The sequence below is a fragment of the Mustela lutreola genome, chromosome 1, assembly GCF_030435805.1.
Source record: "Mustela lutreola isolate mMusLut2 chromosome 1, mMusLut2.pri, whole genome shotgun sequence".
In the NCBI taxonomy this organism is placed as follows: domain Eukaryota; kingdom Metazoa; phylum Chordata; class Mammalia; order Carnivora; family Mustelidae; genus Mustela; species Mustela lutreola.
In genome coordinates this window covers 164,471,314-164,494,384 of record NC_081290.1, presented here as the reverse complement: position 1 = coordinate 164,494,384, position 23,071 = coordinate 164,471,314, and the positions used below count along the sequence as shown (strand labels likewise).

The window sequence follows — 23,071 nt, the reverse complement described above, 5'->3', positions numbered from 1 at the left end:
GTGGGAGGCTTGAAGGAGAAGGCAAGCTTTGTTGCTTCTAGAACTTTATACTAGGATTGCATTCTTTGTTCTCTCTTCTGCATAGTGCCCCGATCCTCCCTCTGACAATAGGGACCATACCTCTCCACCCTGGGCAGCCACCCCCTCTGTTTCACAGGGCTGAGGTGAAGGAGACAGCAGAGTTACCCTGAGCCATGCGGATGGGAAACTTGAACAGTTATTAATTTTTATTAGAGCCATAGTTAACACCCATCATCTATGGAAAGGATGGCATAGGTAATGATGGGGGCCAGGGAAAGGAGGCTTCCTGGGAATAAATAAACACCAGGTAATGATGTAGTCTTAATTACTATCATCCATTTTATTGGTGGTGTTGAGCTAGCAGTGAAACCGACCCACAGGAGAAACTGCCCTGAGGCCTCCCTCTTCCCATCTAACCATCCCCTCACACTAGGCCTCACTCCTACCTTATGTTGGAAAAACAAGAGACTGCAAGGGCCAAAGTCCACCACCCATCTCTAGGCCCAAACAATGTGATCGAGATGAATGTTGAGCTTAATTGAGGAGACACATTCCTTGTCTCCTGGGAGCAGAAGGATGTGACTGACTCCTGGGGGACAGCTCAGGAGGAGCAGGGGGTTGCAGAAGAGGGAAGGAAGCCCCGATCCTCAGGAGGTGAGTGTGCTTGGGCTGACGGGGTGTGTGTGCGCACCTCTGGTCCTTTGGTACCTGCTGCACAGCCACCTCCTCCCTGGCTGCCTTCCAGAGTCACCTGACCCCAGCACCTACCCCCACTTGCTGGCGAAGAGCTCTCCTGGGCCCTCTTTAAGACCATCTCCACGGGGTGCTCCTGGGTGGCTCAGTGGGTTAAAGCCTCTGCCTTTGGCTCAGGTCATGATCCCAGGGTCTTGGGATCCCAGGGTCCTGAGATCAAGCCCTGCATCTGGCTCTCTGCTCAGCAGGGAGTCTATTCCCCTTCTCTCTCCATGCCTGCTTCTCTACCTACTTGTGATCTCTGTCTGTCAAATAAATAAATAAAATCTTAAAAAAAAAAAAAGACCATCCCCACAGGGAAGGTCTCTCACATGGAGACAATGCGCTTAGGGAATCTAAGGGACAGCAGAGGTCTGCTCCTGAGAGCAGGGCTCAACATGGAGGGGTGTGCAGCTGAGGGGTGTAGAGTGAGTGGACTCTGTTTCTCATCGCCTTTGGTCGTGAGATGTTGACACAGTCACCCAGCTACCCTGGGTTGCTAGGCAACTCTCTGGACACGCTGATGACCCCCAGGGCAGGTGGCCAGGCAGGCATACATCAGGCCGCATTCCCCATGTACAGAAAGCTGGGCACTCAAGGGTAGTAGGGTCTCCCACCCTGGAGGGAGTTCCGGGGGAGTGACAAAATGTTTATCTTTTTACCTGGCAACAGAGTACCAACGTGTCTGGGACACTCAACCTACTTCCCCCCGCAACTTCTTCCTGGCCCAGCATGAGGGTCCATTCCCCATTTGAAGAAGCAGGACAGGAATTCCCAGGACAGTGTGGCTGGGGGGCCTGAGGGACATCTGCTAAGCCAAGAGCACATGAACGTGGTTTGAAGAGGTGGAAGCCCAGACACAGCACCCATGAGGTTCCCCATGGTGAGGGGGTGCTCAGGGGCAAGCTTGGGGGTGCACCTGACACTAGAGGAGAGACAGAGGGCCAGGGTCTCTGAGACTGATGGGTGAGGAGCCCTAGTCTGCAGACAGAGTTCTCCCCAAAGATCAACCTCCTCCTTTCCCAGCAAGCACCCTTCTCTGAGCCCCTTCGGCATCTCCTAGAGTCCTAAAGACTAGAGTCCTAAAGACAAGTCACAGTGCTGTGTCAGACACATTATTCCAACGGCTTTCCAGGTATGAATGTATCATATATTTCATGCATCTAGATCTCATACTAACTCTGTCAGCCAGGTATTTTGATTATCCACATTTCATCGATGATAAAAACAGAGATACAAATAGACTCAATGACATGTTGAGGCTGCCCTTGCCGCTAAGTGGCAGGATCAAGAAATGATAGACTAAGTTTTAGTATCTACTTGACAGAGGAGAAACCCAGGGCCAGGGAAATCAGCACACTTGCTTGAAAACTCCCACCTCAGGCAAGAGCTGGATGCAATGGAACAGAATGGAGAGGGACTGCTGAGCTTGTCTTTGGCCTTGTTAGTTGGAGTTGACCTGATGGAAGGACAGACTCCAGTCTCCATGGGCCCCAAGTCTGTGATCTCCAGGAAGAAACACTTGGGCCATGAGTCAGCCCCAGGTGGTAGAGACTAGTCACACTTGACCCATATTTGAATGTCATCATCATCATGAATTCCTGACCCCAGCACAAGCTGACTGTGGGGTGCCCACTTTCTCCTCTGAAAGAGAGCAAGGAAGAGGGGGGTCTGAAGGCTACTGCCCCCTGAAGACAGTAGGGACAGAGAACACAGCCCTGGCTCTGTTCTGAGAGAAACAGCCACCTCCAACAGTAGCCATTGGACACGTGAGAGCCAATAATGGGGTGGGACATTTTTATTTGCAGCAGTGAAGTCACGACATTGCCCCCAAGTGCCCCTGGGCGTCCACCATCAGTGGGCCCTCACAGAGTCTGGGCACAGGGAATTCTGCCCACCTCACCCCATGCCTTCTCCGCCGGCCTTGCAGCTCCGAGCTGCCTATTCCCAGCCTACAGCAGAGGGCAGCAGAAGCTTGGCTCCCAGGTCCTGCCTCTACAGACCCTCACCCCCCTCCACCCCTCAGCTCACACTAAGACACAATGCTCCTGGGGCCTGCCTCTGTGGATTGGAGAGGTCCTGGGATCTCCAGGATGCTCTCTAGCCCTCCTCCACTCTTGGCACTGGCCCAGTTGGCTAGGGTGCTTGCCGGGGGCCCTGGTTCGGGCCAGCGTTGGGACCCACCTTACAGAGCCTACACAGCTCAATGTCCACATCCCAAAGGTGGGGTTCAACCAGGGGGTGGTCAGAAAGCTGGGGCAGCCACAGTGAAGAAAAGCTGAAACGCTTTTATCTGGGTGGTCTCCCATCCCCAGGTGAGCTGGATTCAAGATCAGAGCAGGAAATTCCAGGGAGAACAGAGAGAACCCTAAGAAGAGCTCAGGGTCTGCTTTGTTATTGATTTGGGCAGAGGGGCAAAGCCCCCAGATCAAGCTGGTGCCCAGAGACTGGCACCACTATTCCCGTCCTTATCAGCTACAGGGTGGGCACATAAGGGATGAGTGAGCCGAGGAGCGCAGGGACCATGTGCCTCCTCCAAGAAGAGAGCCAAGTTGATGAAGGAGAGCCTCTTTAGGCCGCCCTGCATCTGCATGTGTGCACACAGAAGTGGGAGAATTAGCAGGCGCATGTGTGTAAACTGAGGGTGTCCATCAGCGTCTGCGTGTGCATGCCAAAGGAGCATAGTGCAAGGGACTGAGGCCCGCAGCATGGAGGCTGCGGCCCCAGGCTGCAGTACGGATGTGAGCAGGTAAACAGAGCCCTGGAGCACCAACAGGAAAGACCAGAGTAGGAAAGCTAAGCTGAAAAATGGGACGGGTGGTTCTGCTCCCCCATGCCCCTCCCCTGGGGCCAGAGCCCAGAGAAAGCAGCAGATCAAGGGGGACAGAGTCTTGGGGCTACCAATGTCCACACAGGAGAGGCACAGGGCTGCTGAGTTGCCTGGCACATCTCCAGGTCTCCATGCTGATGACAACTATGGTGAGTGGCTCCCCTGGGCCCACCCACAGTGTGTATCCATGCTCATGGGTGGGGGTGGGAGGGAGGACGCGCGGGGGGGTGGTGTCCATGAGGCCGTGTACGCAGGTTGGTTACACGTGTCTTCACATGTGCAGGCACACGTGCTGCTCACAGAGAGACTTCCCTTCAGCCTCCCACAGCCACCCAGACCCAGAAGCCGGGCTCCCTCTAGGCACTAAGATCCACCACGATGTGTCGGTACACGAGCGTCTGTCCCTTGAAGCTGGGGGCCAGGAGCAGCTGGGCGTCGCCAGCAGGCATGTAGCAGAAGGCCCGAGGGGCCTGCACAGCCAGCTCCTGGAACCGCACGAACTTCTGGCGCCCCTCGTCCCACTGGTAGATCTGCGTGAAGGAGAAGTCACTCCCCAGCGCCAGGTAGCGGCGGCCGCCCACCAGGAAGGGCTGCATGGCCAGGGAGCCCCTGGAAGGCAGGGCCTGCACTTCAGAGAAGCGGGTGCCCTCCCAGCGCAGGATCTTGGAGTCGCCGATATAGCGGCTGAGACACAGGTAGCTGTCGCGACCAGCACGGAAGTGTTTCACGGCCTGGGCGTCGGGCACCTGGGTCACCTCACCCTGGGCCACAAACTGCTTCTGGGTGCGACTCCACTGGTAGATGACAGGTGCCTGGGAGCTGCTAGATACAATCAACCGTGGCTTGCCCTCGCCATCCACGAACTCCAGGTCAGTGTCACGGTGCCAGGCATGCAGGGCCTGGTGGGAATAGAAGCCGTTCTGGTGCCAGCGGTAGAGGCTGGTGGCACCCGCCTTGGAGCTGTCAGCCACGGCAAAGTACCAGTCACCATCAATGCGGAAAGCCTCGAGGTCGTTGGGCTTGCGCACGCGCTGTGGGTCGATGTCCTGCAGCTTGGTGAAGCGTGTGGTGTTGGGGTCCCAGTGGTAAATATAAGAGCCCCCAAACAGCTGGGCCACAACCATGTACAGCTGGCTGTCCACCACCATTGGCTTGCAGTGCACGGCAGAAGGGGCTGCGGGGAGGGAGAGAAGCAGCCTCAGGCAGGGTCAGGCAGCCCTGCAGGCCCCCACCCCATGCCATGCCGTTGGAAGAGGGGGGATCACTCCCCTCCGACCCTGGCCCAGAACCCTGACTCTCGGGGACAGTGGCCCTCCCACCGAACTTCACCGGCTTTTCCCAGCTGATCATGTGACTCTCAGCATCACTCTCCCTCCACTCTTGCCCCCAGGGTTAAAACATCAGCTGACATGGAGCACAAAACAGGTGTCCTGGGCGCCTGGGTGGCTCAGTGGGTTAAGCCGCTGCCTTCGGCTCAGGTCATGGTCTCAGGGTCCTGGGATCGAGGCCCGCATCGGGCTCTCTGCTCAGCGGAGAGCCTGCTTCCTCCTCTCTCTCTGCCTGCCTCTCCATCTACTTGTGATTTCTCTCTGTCAAATAAATAAATAAAATCTTTAAAAAAAAAACAACAACAACAACAACAAAAACAGGTGTCCTTACGTATTGACCGGGTGTTTACCTATAATATTGATTATGGAATGTTTATTGTGTGAAGCCCCTGGGCTGAGTGTGAACAACTGATCATCAGAAATGGATCCTGTTATTTTGCCCATTTAACATTGACAGGAGCAGGCTCAAAGTCTAAGTGACACCCAAAGTTCCCTGGCTGGCCAGATGCCAGGCAGTGGAAGGAAGAAGAGACTGAGCCCATCCACAGCCAGGTCATAGAGCCAAGGTCACACCATGACACTTTGATGTTTGGATAGTTGTGTACGAAAACACATTATCCTAAGAATTCCCACTTTTGCAAGGGCTGTTAGGTACGAGGATGTCTGCACGAACCTCCTTCTGTTCAACAACCAGATCGATCTGACCTCTTCTCAAGCACGTGAAGCACACAGGGCCACACTCTTCACCTGTCCTGGTGTCTCTGTTTATCAAGTCTCCTCCTTCCCAGCGGGGCTTTATGCACCTCCTCCTCCCCATCCCTCCCCCTGAAGAAAGCCCATGCTGAACCCCAGGCCTCTGGCAGTCACCGCAAATCCCTTCGACAGCCTTGTTCCACCTGCCCAGATATTCATGACTCCCCAGCTCCCAAGTTCAGACCATCCATGCCCACATACCCAAGAGCACCTCAAAATCCAGCTGGCCATGACTGGGCACACATCTACCCTCAAACCTGTTCCTGCTCTTCCTCCTCTATGTTCTCAATTTCCATCCATGGCTCCACCCAGTTGCCGCCTCCAGAAGCCTGGAGCCATCCCCAACACCTCCCTGTCCCTCACTCACCCACAGCCAATCAGTCCCAAGTCCTGTCAGCCCTTCCCTTCTGCTTTCTAAGTTTGTGTAGGATTGCTGTTATTCCTTCTGTAAACATTTTCTAGAATTTACCAGGAAGACCATCTGGCCCTGGATCCTTCTTTTGGGGGAAGGGTATCTTTTTTATAAAGACTTCAGATTCCTTCAGAGATACAGGGTAATTTAAATTTTGTTTCCTCTTGTGTCAGTTCACTCCTCCATCCTAAATCTCTCTCTCTCCATCCCCACTACTGTTGCCCCAGTCCAAACTCCTGCCTATCCCCCTAAGGATGTGCCCACATGTCTTGCCCCATGCCAAGCCACTCTCCACATGGCATACAGAGAAACTGTTCTAAAATACCAGGTGGTTTGTTTCATACACTCTGCTCAAAACCTGTCCATGACCTGGTCCTCATGTCTCTTGGGTTTCATCTGCCTCTTTCCACCTTGAAACTTATGCTGTAGTCACATGAGCTCCTTATGGTTTACACATGCACGCACTCATGCACTAAGCTGTTGCACACTTTCTTGAATTTGCTCATACTGTTCTTGCTGCCAGAATACCCCTGCCACATTTTTTCTCTGAGCTAAGTCTCCCTCAGCCTTCTAGACTCAGCTCAAATTCAGTGGATCCCAAACTGAGCTCACTAGCCACTCCTATCTCCTTCTTCGTTCACTGGAACCAACCAGTTACTCAAGCCAGGCACTTGGGCATCACCTCTGACTTTCCTTCACCCTTCAAGGCTCAAGTCAGGCATCCCCTCCACCAGGAAGCCCTCCTTGATTGCCCGGGGTACACTTCTCCTTTGTGGTCCTAGAACATCATATTCATATCTCCTTCCTCATACCCACCTATTATATGGATGTTATCTGTGTATGTATTGGCCTCTCCCCAAAGACTGGAAAGTTATTATGAGCAGAGACCATGTCTCATCTATGCCTCTACCTGTAGGTATTCAGTGAAGAGGAACAATGGAGCCCAGCGCCTCTCCACCCCTTTAAATGTGGGCCACCAAAACCAGCTTGGGGTAGGTACCTGGTATTCTATCATAATCTCGAAGCTGCCGTTCCACATAGTCCCACTTGAGGACAGTGCAAGCACTGGCACCTGGCTGGGCCAGAGCCAAGTAGAGGTCGCTGGAGTAAAGGAAGGGCTCGGCTGACACCGCTGGGAAGGACAGGGTCTGGTACAGCACGAAATCTGTAGGGATGAGAGGTGAGTGGTGGGAAGAAGAAGGCTAAGAGCTTGTTGGGGGTTAAGTGCTGCTGGACCAGGATGGTGGAGGCTGGGGTTGCTTCTGGTAGTGCCTGTGAGCACCCCGGGGAGACCTGCGGTGGGGGGAGGGGGGCACCTCCTACCGGTGGTAATGCAGTCAAACTCTCGCAGTGGCAAGTCCTGCACCTTGTGCTCCTGGAAGCGGGGCGGGCTGGCACAGTAAATGGGAGCCACAGTGGTGTTGGTGTGCGCCAGCCACTCCACAAGCCACTTGACCTTGCAGTCGCAGTTGAGCGAGTTGCCCCGCAGGTCCCTGGATCGCGAGGGTGACAGAGGGAACACAGAGAGGAGCAGGCTCCCAGTGGCTCTGCGCCCCCGCCCCCACATCTCCCACCCAGGGGCTCTCTGGGCTTTTGCAAGTGGGTATAATCAAGGTTGCCGCTGCTCCCATGGCATCTTTGCACAGATTAGAGAGAAGTACCCCTTGGGCTAGATGCACCCCCATGGACATGGGTTTGGCCAGCGGAGCCGGGGCTGAGTTTCAGTCCCTGCTGGCCTCCTGGGTGAGGTGCCCTTTTGCAGTGTGTAACCTGCACCACTATGTCGCGTCTCAGTTCCTTCAGACCTTCCACAATCCCGGGTTGTTGCTTTTTTTCTTGTGTAAATACTGACTGATTATTGTGGCTATACAATAGGGCATTAATGTATGATCAAATCAAACATATGTTTTAAAAGCACTTGTTTAAGAAGCATATACATACACACTGTATCCACGTAACCTTCCAGGAGACATCCCCAAACCCAAGCCCTCCCAGGCTCTCAAGAACTTATGGTCTTCTCCAGGGACGTGCCCCTCTGTGCCATTGTCGAAAGTGGTAGGGCTCAGACTTACAAGTCACTAAGGATATCCAGGGGCCGGAAGATGTCTCGAGGCAGTGTCTGCAAGTTATTGTTGGCCAGCGATCTGCAAGAGAGACCCCTGGGTCACCTAACTGAGGCCAAAGACCACAGGAGATGCAAGGCTTTGGTCCCGTGTGTGTCCGTGATGTACTCACAGGTGTGTCAAAGACTTGAGTCCTCTGAAGGTAAACTTGGATAGTGCCCAGATGTCGTTGTTCTCAATGAAGCTGGAGACAATGAGAATTTGTTGTAGATGCCACTCAGTATCCCAGACCCCCAATCAGCTACTTCTCTCCGCCCCAGCTAGATTCCTGCCCGTGGTCCTAAGGCAGGCTTCCATTCTGATTCTGGTGACATGAATGAAGACTGTGGTGACAGGGCATCTGAACAGGGTGGTTTAGGCAGAGGGATGGATGAAATGACCTTCTGCTTGAGTCCAGCAGTCAGAGGACTCAAGGGCTCTCCCTATCCATTGCCCCCAGCCTTCCTCATCCAAGCTGCCCTCTCAGCCCACCCAGGCTGGGGCTCCCTCCTCCTTTCTGGTTCCCGTTTCCCCCACTCCTTGACACACACAGGTACTGCAGGTGTGACAGTCCTGTGAAGGCGTTGTCTCCAATCAGAGTAAACTTGTTGGAGTTGAGTAACCTGGAGAGACAGAGAGCGGATTAGAGCTTCCAAGGGTGTGCCCGCTGTGCCAGCCCTCAGACTGCTACCACACCCTGGGGCTTCCTCACAGTCCCGGGGTCCTTCCCCAGTGTGTCTCTCTATCTCTGTGTCTGTGTCCATCCTCTGTCTCCACCCTCACCCCAGCTCATTCACTCCCTGTCAGACTGGTGTTGAGCTTGAGGGTAGCCCATGTTGAAAAGGAGCTGGGGTAACTCACAAGCACTCTCTCCTGCGACTGGGGCTTCAAACAGGAACATCCCTTGTTAAAATTCCGCACCCTCCCACACCCCTCCCTTTTGACCCCCAGCTCCTTCTTCAGATCCTGGTCCCGGGGGTCAACTGTCTCTAAGATGAGCCCTGTCCCCTGCAGTGTCCATCTTCTGGCACCAACCCAGCTACTGCACCCAGTTCCTTTGGTCTCCAGAGGGGGCAAGTCCATTCCTCATTGGGCCCCAAATACCCACTGCTGGTTTTCACAAGCACCCCCCACCTTCCTTCTCCCCACTACTGTTCCCTGCACCCTTCCTGACTATGCTGCTCCACCTTTTGTGGCTTTCCTTACCAGCAGAATTTTAAGGGACACCTGCCTCTTAACCTGCAATGGCTGCCTGTACTTGTTCTCCTCTCCCCAGCCCAGGATCTTTCCCCTTCCACTGCCCCACCCCGTACCCGCCCTTCCCCAAGGTCCAGCGTCCTTACAGGAACTGCAGCAGGGGCAGGTGGGAAAATGCTCCATCCTGGATCTCTGAGAAGGCGGCATTCACCAGCGTCCTGCAGGGGACACTGGAGTCAGTACTGTGGGGACTATGCAGGGACTGGGGTAGAAGGGCACCCAAGGTGAACAAGGCACTGCTTCTCCACACTCTTACCCTGGACACTCCCCATTTCACCAGCCTGGGCACCCTACCTGGGACTATCTTTCTTTTCCCTTCAGAAACTCATTGCCTTTCTTCATGGCTATCCTCCCCTACGGCCTCCCTGAGCACCAGTGAACCCAGGCTGAGCTTCCCCGTCAGCCAAAAAGAAGGTTCCATTACCCAGACCTTCAAGATTATCCAAATGCCAACCGTGTGCTAGGTGCTGTTGAGGGATGGGGCACTGGAATGGGGCGTGGGGGGTGGTTAGCCTCCTGCTCTCAAGGACCACACAGCCCATCTGGTCCCTGAGGCCACTTACTGCATGGGACAGGCTGGCTGGCCCAGTCCAGAGTGGATGGAAGATCAATGCAAGGCAGTGGTCCAGTGCCAGGGCACTGTGTGGGTGTATGTCCCTTCCACCCCTCCCCCTGCTTCCACCCTCCCTCCCCCTACAAAAAGCCTTTCTGCCCTCGGAGTGACATCACAGGCAGATAGGCAGGGGACCACATGCTCTTGTAAACAACCCCTCCCCCCCCCCCCCCCCCGTGTCCAGAGCCCTGCACACAGTAGGTCTCATTGATGCTGATGCTGGTGATGATTCATTCTTGGCCCTAAACTCCTGTTTTCCCCAGCCATGGCTGCTGAGCCTGCATGACTACAGAACTCCCCGCAGGGCTGGTGCCTTGAATCTCCAGTCCTAAGGACCCCTGGAGTCCTCCTGCTCCCCACACTTTGTGCAGGGGGAGCAGGGGTTTTCCCCATCCACTGTCAGAAGGCTCTTGCCTTGCTCCCTCTCTCCGCTCCCCCACCTCCTGAGCCAGGGCAGGACACTCACAGAGAGATGACCTCGGAGGGCAGGTTCCTGGGCACGGCCTTAGAGTCGACGCAGAAGGCGGTGTCCCTGGTGCAGGAGCAGCTGGGCGGGCAGGGGGGCGTCTTAGGGGGCCTCTTGGCACTGACTTGCAGCATCAGGCAGAAGCCGAGCGTGGACAGCGCCAGCAGCCGGAGCCGGGAGCCCCGCCTGGCCCGCAACCCCGCCATGCTGCCTGCAAGCTCTCTCACGGGCCACCGGCCGCAGCCCCCGCCCCGCGGCTCTCCGCCACCCAGTGCGGGCTGCCACCTCCCGGCCACCGCCGCCGGCTGCCGCTGCCACAGCTAGGAGCCCGGCTGCCCGCTGCGGAAAGCGGATTCCTCCGGCCCTCGGGCGCCGGTTCCGTCCCCACCCCTGCTCGTTCTCGCGAGCCGGCAAGGAGAGCTGCGCGGGCCCGGAGCCGAGCTAGGGCTGACCGGCGGGGGCGGGGGCGGACGCGGGCTGCGGCGGGGGCGCGCGCAGGGCGGGCCGGGGTGGGGCGCGGTGGCTGGGGGAGTCCCGTGCTGGGAGTAGCCCAAGAAAGGAGTGTTTGAGACGTCTCCGGGGCCGGCGTCTGCTTGCACGTCCTGCGCCCAGAGAGACACTCGCGAGTGCAGGTGTGCGAGGTGTGCAAGAGCATCGTCTGCTGGCATGACTGTGCATGTGTGCGCCTCTGCCTCTGCCTCTGCACGGGCACTTGCACGTAAGGCGCCTATCCCCTCGTGGGGGCATTGCTGCATTGTGGATCCCCGTGCCTCTGTGTGTCTATCTGCCGTGACCCTCAGGGGACATATCCTCTAAACAAGAGCTCATGAGTGTGTTAAGCCACATGTGTGTGTAGCTGTGTTCACATGTGTTTCCACGAGCCAGTGAGCAGAATGTGCCTTTGTGTCTCTGGGAGCTGAAAAGGGAAATGTTTGTCACTGAGTCCGAGTGGGAGTGTGTGGAATTCTGGAACAGCTCTCCCTACCCAACCACAGACTGTTGAAGCTGGGTTGAGCCCTGGATGTTTCCCAGGCCAGCTCTTTGTCACAAATGAGGAAACAGAGGCCCAAACTAAGAGGAAAGCAGACCAGCTTGGTGTCACATCTACTGTGTGTTGTGTACTCTGCGTGCTTAATCCTTCCAACCTTTTAAGGTAGATGATACTAATCCCCTTTTACAGATAAGAGAAGTGAGGCTGGTGGTACCAGAGGAAAGGGACAGAACAGAGATTTCAACCCACTCTGCCCCAACTCCAAAGTTCAGAGTCATACTTCTGTACCAGGGCTTTCCAAAGCGTGGTCCAGGGAGTCCAGGAGAATCTTCCAGGGAGTCACTGACATCAAAATAATTGTCCTAAGAATGTTAAAACTTAATTTAACTTTTTTAACTTTCATACTCTTACAAAAGTACGCTGGAGTTTTCCAGAGGCTACACCATGTATCTTCAACTAAGCCAGCAATTAAAGAGATTTGCAAGGGGTACCTGGACAGCTCAGTCCACTGAGTAGCCAAAGACTCTTGATTTTTGCTCAAGTCATGATTTCAGGGTCCTGGGATAGAGCCCAGCGTGGGGCACAGCACATAGGAGGTAGTTGACTAGAGGATTCTCTTATTCTCCCTCTGTCCCTCCCTCCACTCATGTTCTCTCTCTTTCTAAATAAATAAATCTTGAAAAAAATAAAGAGATATGCAAAAATGTAAAACAACGACACTCTTATCTCTAATTTTTTTTGCTTTGTAAAATCATTTTTAAGACATGTTACATATGTTAAAACAGAATGGGGTTATTATTGCAATTTTCACTAATTGATTAATACTTTTAAATTTCTCAGTAAATATCAATATAGTAAATATCAATAGATATAACCCACATAAACAGAAGATCTTGGGGGTCCCCAATTTTTTTAAGAATGTTAAGGGGTCCTGGGGCTTCTGGGTGGCTCAGTGGGTTAAAGCCTCTGCCTTTGGCTCAGGTCATGGTCCCAGAGTTCTGGGATTGAGCTCCACATCGGGCTCTCTGCTCTGCGGGGAGCCTGCATCCTCTTCTCTCTCTCTCTTCCTGCCTCTCTGCCTACTTGTGATCTCTGTCTGTCAAATAAATAAATAAATAAATAAAATCTTTAAAAAAAAGAATGTTAAGGGGTCCTGAAACTAAAATGTTTGAGAACTGCTGCTCTCCTCCGTGTTACTTCCCTGGGGGTCTCTGTGTGGGACTGATTGTGCTGAAAGTTCACACAGGGTCAGGGAAGCCTGGAAGTCAGGTGAATGGGCTGCCCGTCTGGTGTTCTTTCCATAGCAGGCTAGGAAACTGAGATCGCTGGGTTTAAGATGTGTCCCCAACTGTGCCCAGCCTCTGCCAGCAGGGACTTCTCTGGTCAGAGCTTACGTCTGCCCATGTTCTCTCAACCAGGGATGCCCTGTCCCTTTGATGCTCACTTGCCACTGCCCATCCAGCTGCCCGTGCAGCCCTCCGCATGCCAGCTTGTGGGACAACAAGCAATGGGGGTTGGGAGGGAGGCCTGGGCAGCTGGGCAGCCGTCCCCTCCCGTCCCTGGCACAGCTCTGCCCAGCGCACAAAGGCGGAGTGATTCTTGTCCCAGACACTGCAGCAGGGGAGCTGGAAGGGAAAAAAGAGGAGGTCCACATAGGAGGGGTGGCTACCTTAGGGCTCTCCATCACCCACAGTTCTCCCAGAGGAATTTAGACCAGAGACAGACAGAAAGGGGAAGACTTTGCCCTATTCTCAGCTAGGGAGAAGAGCTGTTTGGGGGATGAAATAGATGATGTTAATCATGACAATTGGATTGATGATGTCATTGGATCCTCACAACAGCTTGGAGAAGGGGACAGGACAGGGGGACTAGTCCCATTTCACAGCCCAACACACTAAAGGAAAGGCAGAAAGATGGATTCGTTCGTTCGGGGTCGCAGAGCTGGCTAGTGAAGCATCAAGAGCTCCATATGCAGAAGAAATGAACTATCAACCGGTCCCCTGGAGCCCCTTCACGCTTGCTGACCATCTTATCCTTGCATATAATGACATGCTGGCCGTGCGCATGCTCTGTGCCCTGCAGCAGGTACAAAGAAGCCTCAGGAAACCATGGTCTCAGGGCCAGTCCCCAAGGAAGACAGGGCAATGAGAAGCTCCCGCATTGCTGATGAGAACAGCAGTGAGGTCTAAGTGGCAGAGGAAATGAAGGGCAGCAGGAGGCCCGGAGATTTGGGGGTGGGGGGGCGTGGCAGCCTGGGTCAGCAAGGTGGCAGAGCAGAGACCATTGACCCTTCCCTGGCCTTCGGAGCTTGATGGCACTCAGAGAGGTGGAGAGGCATTGAGGGTGGGATTTCCAGGAGGGAGAAAAGGCCTAAGTAAATGCCAACATGTGAGAAGTCTGCAGCAGAGCAGAGAACTGGGGTGGGATGAGGGCGAATGGGGGGACAGCTCCCAGCTAAGGGTCCCTCCCTCCTTGCTTCCAGAGAAAGACCTCTACTGGGTCAGTGTCAGAGGGGTAGGTGCTAGCATCTGAACTCCCATTATGAAACTGGAGGGCAACCTTCCTTCCCCAACCTCCAAACAGGCAAAAGCAAGTGAAGGGAAAAAAACAGAAAAAGAAAAACCATAAAGCTTGTGAGAATTACAGCCTAAGGGCAGCCTGCAGGGGAGACTGAGGACCTGCGAGGAGAACAGAGGCGTCTCTCTAAGAGAGACTCCTTTCTCAGCCCCAGCTGATGACCGCAAGCCCTCCACGCGATGCCTGATCAGGACAAATCCCACAGCTGGACCCTGCGGCCCCCCGAGATGCCCGCAGGGACCCCGAGATGCTTGCAGTCCTCCTTGGCTCTCCCACTGGCCTGCTGCCCACCTGGCTCAGGCCCAGTGCATGGGAGTCAGCCAATCAATCCCAGTGTTGCCAGGACAACCCAGGGGCGGGAGAGGGGCGCTGGGGGTGGGCAGGGGTGGGCACCGCAGGCAGCTGTCTCCTACATCTGGCACCTGCACACATTTGCACATTTGAGAGGAAGACGCCTCCCCCTCCTCCCTAGACACCGCCACCGTCCCCCCCCCCACATCCCCGCGCCCCCCGCCCTGCCCCAGCCACCAACACACACTGTTCCTAGGACACTTGCTGCTAGAGGTTTCGGCAAATATTTAAAGACACAGTTGGTGTGGGGTGGGGGGTGAGGAGGGTGGTGGGAGCAAACATTCCCTTCCCTCCCCTCTCTCCTTCCCTGAGCTTCTCAGGCACTCTCAGCTCAGATGTCATGCTGTTGTGCAACCTGGAGGCTGAAGGCCCTCCTGCTGGAGTGGAGGTCCTCATGGGGACGGGGCAACTCGCCAGGTCTGGAGAGCTGGGGGCTAGCTCCTGACGGAAGGGCAGGATCAAGGTGCGAGGGAGACCCCAGGCCAGGGACAGGAACTGGGGTGAAGTGTTGGAAGTAAAATAGCAGGAACCAGAGGAGTGAGGGTGGGCCGCTGACTTAGACACTTAGAAAGTTCTAAGGGAAAAGGCACTGTAGAGACCACCCGGCCCAGCAAGTGGAGGAGAACGCAAGAGAAGGGATGCAACCATGGGTCGATTTGGTTTAGTACAATAAAGCAATAGACGCGGCTTTGAGGAGGGAGGTGAAAGAGCTGGAAGGGGCGGGGAGGTCCAGAAGGGGCATCGCATGGGGTGAAGAGTATTCTTGAGGGAAATTTAGGGTCAAAGCGTTTAAAAAGAGGAGCCCAGAGGGATAGAGTTATAGGTGGCACCAAACAGGTGAGATTTAAGAATGAAGAGATTGGTGGGTACCTGGGGGGTTCAGTCAGTTAAGCGTCTGCCTTTGGCTCAGGTTGTGATCTGAGGGTCCTGGGATCCAGGCCCGCATCAGGCTCCCTGCTCAGCAGGAAGCCTGCTTCTCCCTCTGCTTGTGTTCTCTCTCTCTGTGTGTCTGTCAAATAAATAAATAAAATCTTAAAAAAAAAAAAAAGGAACAAAGAGATTGGGACCCCATCAGTCATCACACCCAGCCCTGTGCTGGGCTCTCTGGGCACAAAAGAGAAGTGTCAAGTGTGGAATCTGCTATCAAAAGCCTTCCGCTTGATCTCTGAAAATAGTTCACTGTTTACTTGATGCAGAAAACCTACCAAAGTCATTCACATCATGAGATTCAAATCTTCACGTTCATTTTAAGAACACTCAAAACTGCACCGGTCATCAAGGGCATGTACATCCCCAAAGCCACCAAGTATCTGAAGGAGTCACTTTTAGAAGCAATGCAGGCCATTCCATCATCGTAACAGTGGAACTGGTAGGTGTGCCCAGGGCCAAACGGTGGGCTGGACAAAGGACCAGTGGCCTCAAAAGAGTGCTGAATTTTTGCTGCACCGGCTTAAAAATGCAGCGAGTAATGCTGAACTTGAGGGTTTAGATGTAGATGCTCTGGTCATCGAGCACATCCCGGTGAACAGAGCCCCCAGATGAGCCGCTAAATTTACAGAGCTCATGGTCGGATTTTCCCCACACTGAGATGATCCTTCCCGAACAGAGCAGACTGTTCCCAGCCCAGAAGAGGAGGTGGTACAGATGAGAAAGATAGCCCACAAGAAGACTGGAAAAACAACAGCGTATGGCCTGGGGATAAATTCAGCCTAAAATAAATATGAAAAAAAGCATGTGGGAAAGGCCTTTAGCTTACAAACAGGCCCATAGCAAAGACTGAAAAACCACACAGTAGTAGGTAAAAATGTATAGCCAGAGGGGACGGAGTTTTCAGAATTAGGAAAAGAATGGCTACCAGCAAGGGAGGATAGATACCAGATATGTGGGAAGAGACCAGGCAGGTGGCATACTTGAAGTGAAAATGTGAGGCTCTTCGAGAAATGGCCACATGCGAACCCCCATACTGATGCCAAAGCACCCACCTGCTTCCAGCAGGGCCTCCTGGGTCTGCAGGCACTGTGTCTTTACTCCCCTTCCTGACTCTCATCCCTGTGACAGGGGAAATTCTGCTAGGAAGTGTAGTGGACTCCGCACTGGGTCAGACCCCTGGCTGCCTGAGAGGTTCAACCTGGCAAAGGACCAGGGAAAGCCACAGACTGCAGGGGCAGGTGCCAGCAAGAAAGGCGGCCAACGCCAGGAAGACACCTACGGTGAGAGGCGCAGATTGCCCAAGGGCAAGTTTGCTCAGCTCACCCAGCTCTGCTCTGGCTGAAGCCAAGAGGACTCATGTGCCAGGGCCAAGGGCCCTCAGGGGCTCTTGCAGCTGGCTTATCGGGACCTCAGTCCTGGAGGGCCAGGAACAAACAGGCTTCAAAGTCAAGGGCTTGGCTGGCAGAAGGGGGCCGGATCCTTCACCTCTGTTGGCTCTCCCTACCAGCACATATAAGACCCTATCTGCACTTGGGAGATGAGAGGGTAAGGTGCCTGCAGCAAGATGGATGTGGGCAGCAAGGAGGTCTTGATTGAGAACCCGCCGGTGAGTATGACCATGTGGGGACATGTGTGTGAGCTGGGCTCTGCCTCATCCAAGCTCTTCGAGCTGGTCTCTTCACCTTGCTTCATTCATTGAGTTAACGAGGACCATGCTAAGTCAAGTCAGGGACACCAACCACTAAGGGAGAGTCCCTTGGGGAGAGGGACATGGCAACCAGTCATTCCAGCATGAGGGGCCAAGAGCCACCCCAGTGGTCAGTGGAAAGGGCTGCAGAGGGCACTGTGTAAGCAGCCACTGTGCGGGGAGTCACAGGAAGCTTCACAGAGAAAATGACATTTGAGCTGGCTTCAGAATAGGTAGGAGCTTACTAGGTGGAGGAGGCAGGCACTGCAGGAAGAAGGGGTAGTATGTGTAAAGGCAGGGAGGTATGAGAGAGCACATCCCATGGTCAGATCCTCCCCACACTGAGATGATCCTTCCTGAAACAGAGCAGATTGGGGGAATTTTTCTGGGGAATGGAGAGGGATGGGGATGGCTGGGGTGCCGGGGTACAGAGGAAACAGCAAGAGATGAGACTGGTGCTAGACTTCACATCTAAGCATTTCTGTTGGAATCCAGGCCACTTCCTCCAAGAAGCCTTCTCTGATCCCAGCCCTCCTCTGCACATCCGTAGCATTGGTGTCACGGTGTGGGGAGGGTGTCTAGCTTGTGCAGGGAAAAGAGGCACCCTCTTCATGACCTCATACCTGTCTTTTTCCCTGTCCCACCATGTCAGGACTACTCGGCAGCCCCCCAGGGCCGTTTCGGCCTCCCCTGCTTCCCTTCAAGTCTCAAGCGCCTTCTCATCATAGTGGTGGTGATAGTCCTTGTGGTCGTGGTGATTGTAGGGGCTCTGCTAATGGGTCTTCACATGAGCCAGAAACACACTGAGATGGTGAGCAGACCCAGAATGGGGTAGGCAGTGGGTAGAGGACCCGCCAAAAAGGGGGGCTGGGCGGGCTGGGCAGAGTGAACTGTTCGAGGGGGATGGAGGGGATGAGGTAAGCGGTGCCTCAAGAAAGAACAGAAGCAGGAACAGTGTGGCAACCCTGGCTTTGGCTTTTCCACCAGGCCTGTTGCTGGCCTGGCAGCCTGTTCCTTCTAGCATCTGGTCCCACCCAATCTGTCTGGGCTTTCAGCAAAGAAGGGATTGCATTTTAGTAAAGAGGGCTGAGGGCGGACATGGGGACCAAAGGGATGAGTGGAGAAAGAGAAATACCAGGCCACCCTGTGCCCTCCCCCAGGTCCTAGAGATGAGCCTTGGGGGGCCGGAAGCCCAGCAGCGCCTGGCCCTGCAGGAGCGTGCGGGCACCACTGCCACCTTCTCCATTGGCTCCACCGGCATCACAGTGTATGACTATCAGCGGGTGGGTATCCCTGAGCCCCTGACCCTGGGGAGGTGGCCCTATGACAAGACTGCTAGACCACGCAGCTGTGCCACTACATGCGCATCCATCTCTCCGCAGCCCCTAGCCCTTTCCTTCCCAGGCTGAGCCCCAGATTCCAACAGGTCTCCCTCTGGGGCCTAACCTAGAGGGAGAGGGCCTGGGATCAGGGTTAGGGAGTAAGCAAAGCAGAGCCTTCCTGAATGCACTCTGGGGTTCCTGTGTTCAGCTCCTGATTGCCTATAAGCCAGCCCCGGGAACCTGTTGCTACATCATGAAGATGGCTCCGGAAAACATCCCAAGTCTTGAAGCTCTCACTAGAAAGTTCCAGAACTTCCAGGTAGGTGTGTTGGAGAGGAGGAGGGGGTTGTCCTCCTCCCAGGGGTGCTGGGAGGAGCATTTGAGATGGCAGCTGTTTGTCACCTGTAAAGTCCTACTCCTGGGGGGCTGCCAGGTGTGTGCCCTTCTCTAAACTCACCTGTGCCGCACCTTCCCTACCTGTTCCCCAGCTCTTCTCTGATGCCAAGCTGCTGGCCTCAGCTGAACCTCACCACCTGGGGGCTTCTGACTCCAGCACCGCCCCCTCTTCACTGGTGAGGAAAGTAAGACTTTTAGGAGGCTCAGAAAGTTGGCCTGACACACCAGAGGTCCCACAAGAAGGGCCACAGGCAAGACAGAAACTCGGGTCCAGGGCTCCAAATCATGTGTTCTTCCCAGGTCAAGCCTGCAGTGTCTACCTCTAAGCTGGGGCAGGAAGAGGGCCACAATGCTGGCTCAGCATCCCCTGGGGACCTGGACTTCCTGGGCACCACAGTGAGCACACTATGTGGCGAGGTGCCCCTCTACTACATCTAGGACTCCGCAGGTGAGCAGGTGTGACCTGCAGGGCTGCAAACAGCAGTGGCCCAGGAAGGCTGACGCCACCTTGACATGTCAGCTGACCAGGAATTGGGGAATCCACTGAGCTGGGTCATCTAGGGAGCTGGGCCCGGGGGTGGGGGGTCATAGATGGCCCCCTCCCAGTCCCTCTCCCTGAGGTAGTAAACAGTGTTTCTTTGCTTCCTAGGACCTGTGGAAGCCCCAAGTGAAGAGGAAAGAGCCATGCGCTAAGGCTCTTCTGCAGAGAGGCAGAAAGCTGCTCCTACCCACACCACAGACACTGGAGCTGGAGAAATGGGAGCTGTGGGGAGAGGTGGGAGCGGGCAGAGGAGATGCGGCTCCTAGGGCCAAGGGGTTCCTAGCACGAAAGAATAAAGCAGCCTGACTAAAAAACAAAGGATGCGCCTCTTCCATCCTCCCACACCACCCCAGTCCTGCTCTTGGCGGGGCCAGTTAGGAGACGGATAGGTCCCGGGGGAACGACGGGGCTTTCCCTCTTCCCCCCTAGGTCAGGGCTTGATGGGGGACAGGGGGCAGTGGCGAGGGGACGAGGCAATCCACGGGCTTTAGGCGCCCTCCAGTGGTGTCTCCCGAAAGGACGAAAGACAGAGACAGAGACCTACAGAACTCGAGAGACGGGGACCGCGATGGGAAAGGGCGAGGGTCCGAGAAAGGCAGAGATCGACAGACGCCGGCGGGGAAACGCTGTCGAAGACCGTGGGGCGGAGGCGCGCCGAAGCCGCGGAGCGACCTGACAGCGTGTCGCGCTGCCCGGGACGGGACTCGGGCCCGGCGCCCGCGGGACGAGCCACCGCTAGAGGGCACCTCGCGGGAGCGGCCGTCGGCCGGGCACCCCGGGGCCCGGCGCCCCCTCCCCGGCCCCGCCGGCCCGCACCCCGGGCCGCCCGAGCCCCCTCCCGGGGCGGGCCGGCTCCCCGCCGTCCCCGCCCCCGGCTGGCGCACGGCCCGGCCCGGCCGAGAGCTGTCCCGGACCCGAGGGGGGCCGAGCTCCCGGCGAAAACCCGCCCTCCAGCGAGCTCATTTCCCTAAAACGGGGGGGGGGGAGGGAGGGAGGAGAGAAGGAAAGAGGAAAAGAAGGGAAGGGAGCAGAGAAGGCTGGAGGCGCAGGGAGAGGGCCGAGGAGCCGGGCCGGAGAGGGGGCGGGAGACAGGAAGGAGGGGGGCGAGGACAGGGAAGGGGGAGAGGTAGGGACGCGCGAGGGGGGGCAGCGCAGGGAGGGAGCGCGCGGGCGAGCGGAGGGGAGCGCCCTCCCCTCGCCGCCAGTCCTCCGCTTCCCCTCTCGCCGGCTCCCGCGTCCGGGCGCGACCCGCCGCCGCCGCCGCCACCGCGCCCGCCGCCGCCACCGCCGCCGCCGCGCCCTCCAGCATGCCCGGCGTGGCCCGCCTGCCGCTGCCGCTGCTGCTCTGGCTGCTGCTGCTCCCGCGCCCGGGCCGGCCGCTGGACTTGGCCGACTACACCTATGACCTGGGGGAGGAGGACGACTCGGAGCCCGTCAACTACAAAGACCCCTGCAAGGCGGGTAGGCGCCCCCCACCCTACCGACCGGCCGCGGGGCGCAGGGGCCGGAGCGCGGGCAGGCCCGGCGGGGAGGCGCGGACTGCTTAGGGTTCGGGGTTGGGGGAGGACAGTCCAGTGTGGGAAGCCGGGAGCTGCCTGGTTGGCAATGCAGTGGGGAACAAAAGAAAGAGGGAGAGAGGGAGGGGGAACTTTGGGGGACTTTTAGGACTGAAGTTTTGCTGCTATTTGTGGAAGCTGCTGCCGCTGCCTTCTCTTCCCAGAAGATTCCTGGGGAAAGCTCCTTGGGTCCCGGGAGAAACCTGCGGCCAAGGAGGCTGTTCCTCCTGCAGGAAACTTTTCTGGCCAAACTCCTCTGTGTGTGTGTGTGTGTGTGTGTGTGTGTGTGTGTGTGTACACGCGCGCACTTTTCCCTTCTCCCCCAGCTCCGGCTCCAGGACGTTGCTGTTTTCCAGCCTGTCTGGGCTGCCCCCCAGCCGGCACATCTGTCTGCCCAGGCGGTGCGGGAGGCCTGCATCTCCGAGGAGCAAGTCTCCTGAGGCCCCTACCCAGCCCAAATGAAGGAAGAAAGTTTCTCAAGGGATCCTCTGATGTCATGCTCCTGGGGTATCCCTTGGTCCCCCCACCAAACACAAGGCTTCTGGGACAGAGGAGTCAGCTGTCAAAGTTAGAGAAGCCAGCCATGGAGGGGGGATTACCTCTGCCCTTAGGTGCCAGAGGTACCTACCAAGGCCAAGTTGAGGTGGAAAGGGAAAAACCACAGAAAACTCAAATACTGTGTATCAGTTCTCTTAGTCCAAAACACTGGAGGCTAATTAGCTGAGGTCAGAGCCCTGGAGTGTGTGTTTGTCTGTGTGGGTGTGTTTTTTGTCCATGAAGACCCCATGTAACCCTATCACTCCTGCTGGACCCAGAGGGGTCTTGCCCCTGGAGTGACCAGATGGCCAGGCACTCAGGCCATTTGCCTAATCAGATGACACTGAACAGGGCTGCCTGGAGCAAGGGAACACAAAGGCCATAAGATACCATCAAAATCTTTCCTCAATTTCCTGCCTCTGATTTTGGTCTGTCTCCAAATATCTAGGACCAGGGTAGTGGCCTGGTCCACTAGAGTGGACTTCTAGAGTTCTAGAAGTGCCTGTATGTGGCATAAGGGGTTGGATCCCTTTATTCTTGACCTTGAGCTCCCTACTTTGGGTGGATGGATCACAGCCAGCTACAGAAGAGGTAGACCCTTCCTCCAGTGGGAGGAGGAGAAGCCATATCTTCTCAGCCCTTCTCCACCCTTGCCGGGCTGTGGGTAAACCAGACACTAGCCATCATCTTTCTCCCTGGACTTGGAGTGGGCATGAGGCTAAGCGGATGGATCTTGGGCTTTGGAGGCTGGCAGACCTAAGCTGTCAATCCTGGACCCACAACTCATTAGCTCTACCGCCTGGGGAATGTTAATTATCATCTCTGAACTTTGCTTTTCTCACCTGTAAAATGGAACTAATCCTATGTCTCTCTGTAGAGTTGGTGGTAAAGATTAAATATGAGAACATATATAAAACACTTATTAGAGATTAACACACAGTAAGCACTTAATAAATGTGTGCTGCCTACTCCCCAGTTTTCTATGCCTCACACTCCCACTTCATTTTATTTATTTATTTATTTTTCTGAAGGAATGGGCTGGGTTTGCAGGAAAAGGGAGTGTCTCCCTGTCCCTGTCCTGTGTCACTTATTCATTCAGCGGATCAACATGGACTGAATGCTAATAATATGTGTCAGGCCCTGGGCTTGATGTTGGGGGAGAAAGAGAAAAGTGTAAGACATGTCCCCTGCCCTCAGAGGGCTTCCAGGAGGGGCACAAAATGGATGGGGATGTAATCAGCTGCACCAACCAAGATGCGTTCCGTGCCACCTTGGAAGGACAGGGCTTAAAGGCTCAAGGAGCCTCTTCCCCCACTGCAGTCCTGGCGACAGTGGTGGTGGCAGAGAACCAGGGGTCACGGGAGGCTGGGAAGGTTTGGGGGTTCTTCATGGAGGAGGGAAGACCTCGAAGAATGGGAAGGAAGTCAGTCTGACGTATCTCACTCCTGGAGGGTTTTGGAGTGATTCTTGGAGGAGGCAGCTGGAGGCTGAGGGCTCTATCCCCAGTCTCAGATTTCATGCTAGGGTGGGGCTGGCTGAGTTGGAACTTCAAACAAGGGCTCTGGAGAAGGCTCTGCCCCAGGGTGAAGTGAGGCTGGTGGGGAGCTGGGCCAGGCCTGGGGGTGGCTGAGAGGGCCTGAGAGCCTGACAAGGCCAAGAGTCAGGGTCA

At 55.7% G+C, this 23,071-nt stretch overlaps 3 protein-coding genes across 9 annotated transcripts in view; 2 read left to right on the top strand and 1 right to left on the bottom strand.

Moving 5' to 3' along the window:
- Positions 1-2,536: 2,536 nt before the first annotated feature.
- On the bottom strand, positions 2,537-16,531 carry LGI3 (leucine rich repeat LGI family member 3). 4 transcript variants are annotated; one of them, XM_059178568.1, is made up of 11 exons: positions 16,416-16,495; positions 12,950-13,130; positions 11,794-11,867; positions 10,515-10,595; positions 9,522-9,593; positions 8,730-8,801; positions 8,312-8,383; positions 8,149-8,220; positions 7,400-7,569; positions 7,077-7,241; positions 2,537-4,757 (listed from the first exon to the last, which is right to left on the bottom strand). In XM_059178568.1, the coding sequence occupies exons 1-11, from the start codon at positions 16,478-16,480 to the stop codon at positions 3,940-3,942; spliced, it is 1,842 nt and encodes a 613-aa protein (XP_059034551.1). In that variant the 5' UTR covers positions 16,481-16,495; the 3' UTR covers positions 2,537-3,939. The 4 variants fall into 4 exon arrangements, with proteins under 4 accessions (XP_059034551.1, XP_059034569.1, XP_059034579.1 ...); XM_059178586.1 differs by lacking the exons at positions 11,794-11,867; positions 12,950-13,130 and having other exon boundaries at positions 16,416-16,531; XM_059178596.1 differs by lacking the exons at positions 11,794-11,867; positions 16,416-16,495 and having other exon boundaries at positions 12,950-12,978.
- A 280-nt stretch (positions 16,532-16,811) lies between these two features.
- On the top strand, positions 16,812-19,627 carry SFTPC (surfactant protein C). Of its 3 annotated transcripts, none has more exons than XM_059178617.1 (7): positions 16,812-16,969; positions 17,703-17,861; positions 18,211-18,333; positions 18,581-18,691; positions 18,861-18,944; positions 19,069-19,216; positions 19,418-19,627. In XM_059178617.1, exons 1-6 carry the CDS (start codon positions 16,928-16,930, stop codon positions 19,204-19,206), a joined length of 657 nt encoding a protein of 218 aa, XP_059034600.1. In that variant the 5' UTR covers positions 16,812-16,927; the 3' UTR covers positions 19,207-19,216; positions 19,418-19,627. The 3 variants fall into 3 exon arrangements, with proteins under 3 accessions (XP_059034600.1, XP_059034592.1, XP_059034610.1); XM_059178609.1 differs by having other exon boundaries at positions 18,861-18,953; XM_059178627.1 differs by lacking the exon at positions 18,861-18,944 and having other exon boundaries at positions 16,901-16,969.
- Positions 19,628-20,436: 809 nt separating this feature from the next.
- BMP1 (bone morphogenetic protein 1) overlaps positions 20,437-23,071 on the top strand; it is a 42,165-nt gene continuing 39,530 nt past the window's right edge. Inside the window, exon 1 of one of the 2 annotated variants that reach the window (XM_059178555.1) lies at positions 20,437-20,770. In XM_059178555.1, coding sequence (XP_059034538.1) covers positions 20,617-20,770 — 154 coding nt within the window. In that variant the 5' untranslated portion in view covers positions 20,437-20,616. The remainder of the gene's footprint in view (positions 20,771-23,071) is intronic. The other variant, XM_059178536.1, reaches the window with a different exon arrangement.

What these genes read in the sequence shown, in the direction of transcription:
- LGI3 (XM_059178568.1), bottom strand. Translation starts at nt 16,480, where the DNA reads ATGAGAGTCAGGAAGGGGAGTAAAGACACAGTGCCTGCAGACCCAGGA. An exon ending in AGCTGGATGGGCAGTGGCAA is followed by an intron (nt 11,868 to 12,949) that starts GTGAGCATCAAA and finishes TAACATTCTTAG; the next exon opens with GACAATTATTTTGATGTCAG. An exon ending in CTCAAGTCTTTGACACACCT is followed by an intron (nt 8,221 to 8,311) that starts GTGAGTACATCA and finishes TCTCTCTTGCAG; the next exon opens with ATCGCTGGCCAACAATAACT.
- SFTPC (XM_059178609.1), top strand. Translation starts at nt 16,928, where the DNA reads ATGGATGTGGGCAGCAAGGAGGTCTTGATTGAGAACCCGCCG. An exon ending in TCTTGATTGAGAACCCGCCG is followed by an intron (nt 16,970 to 17,702) that starts GTGAGTATGACC and finishes CCACCATGTCAG; the next exon opens with GACTACTCGGCAGCCCCCCA. An exon ending in GAAAGTTCCAGAACTTCCAG is followed by an intron (nt 18,692 to 18,860) that starts GTAGGTGTGTTG and finishes CCTGTTCCCCAG; the next exon opens with CTCTTCTCTGATGCCAAGCT.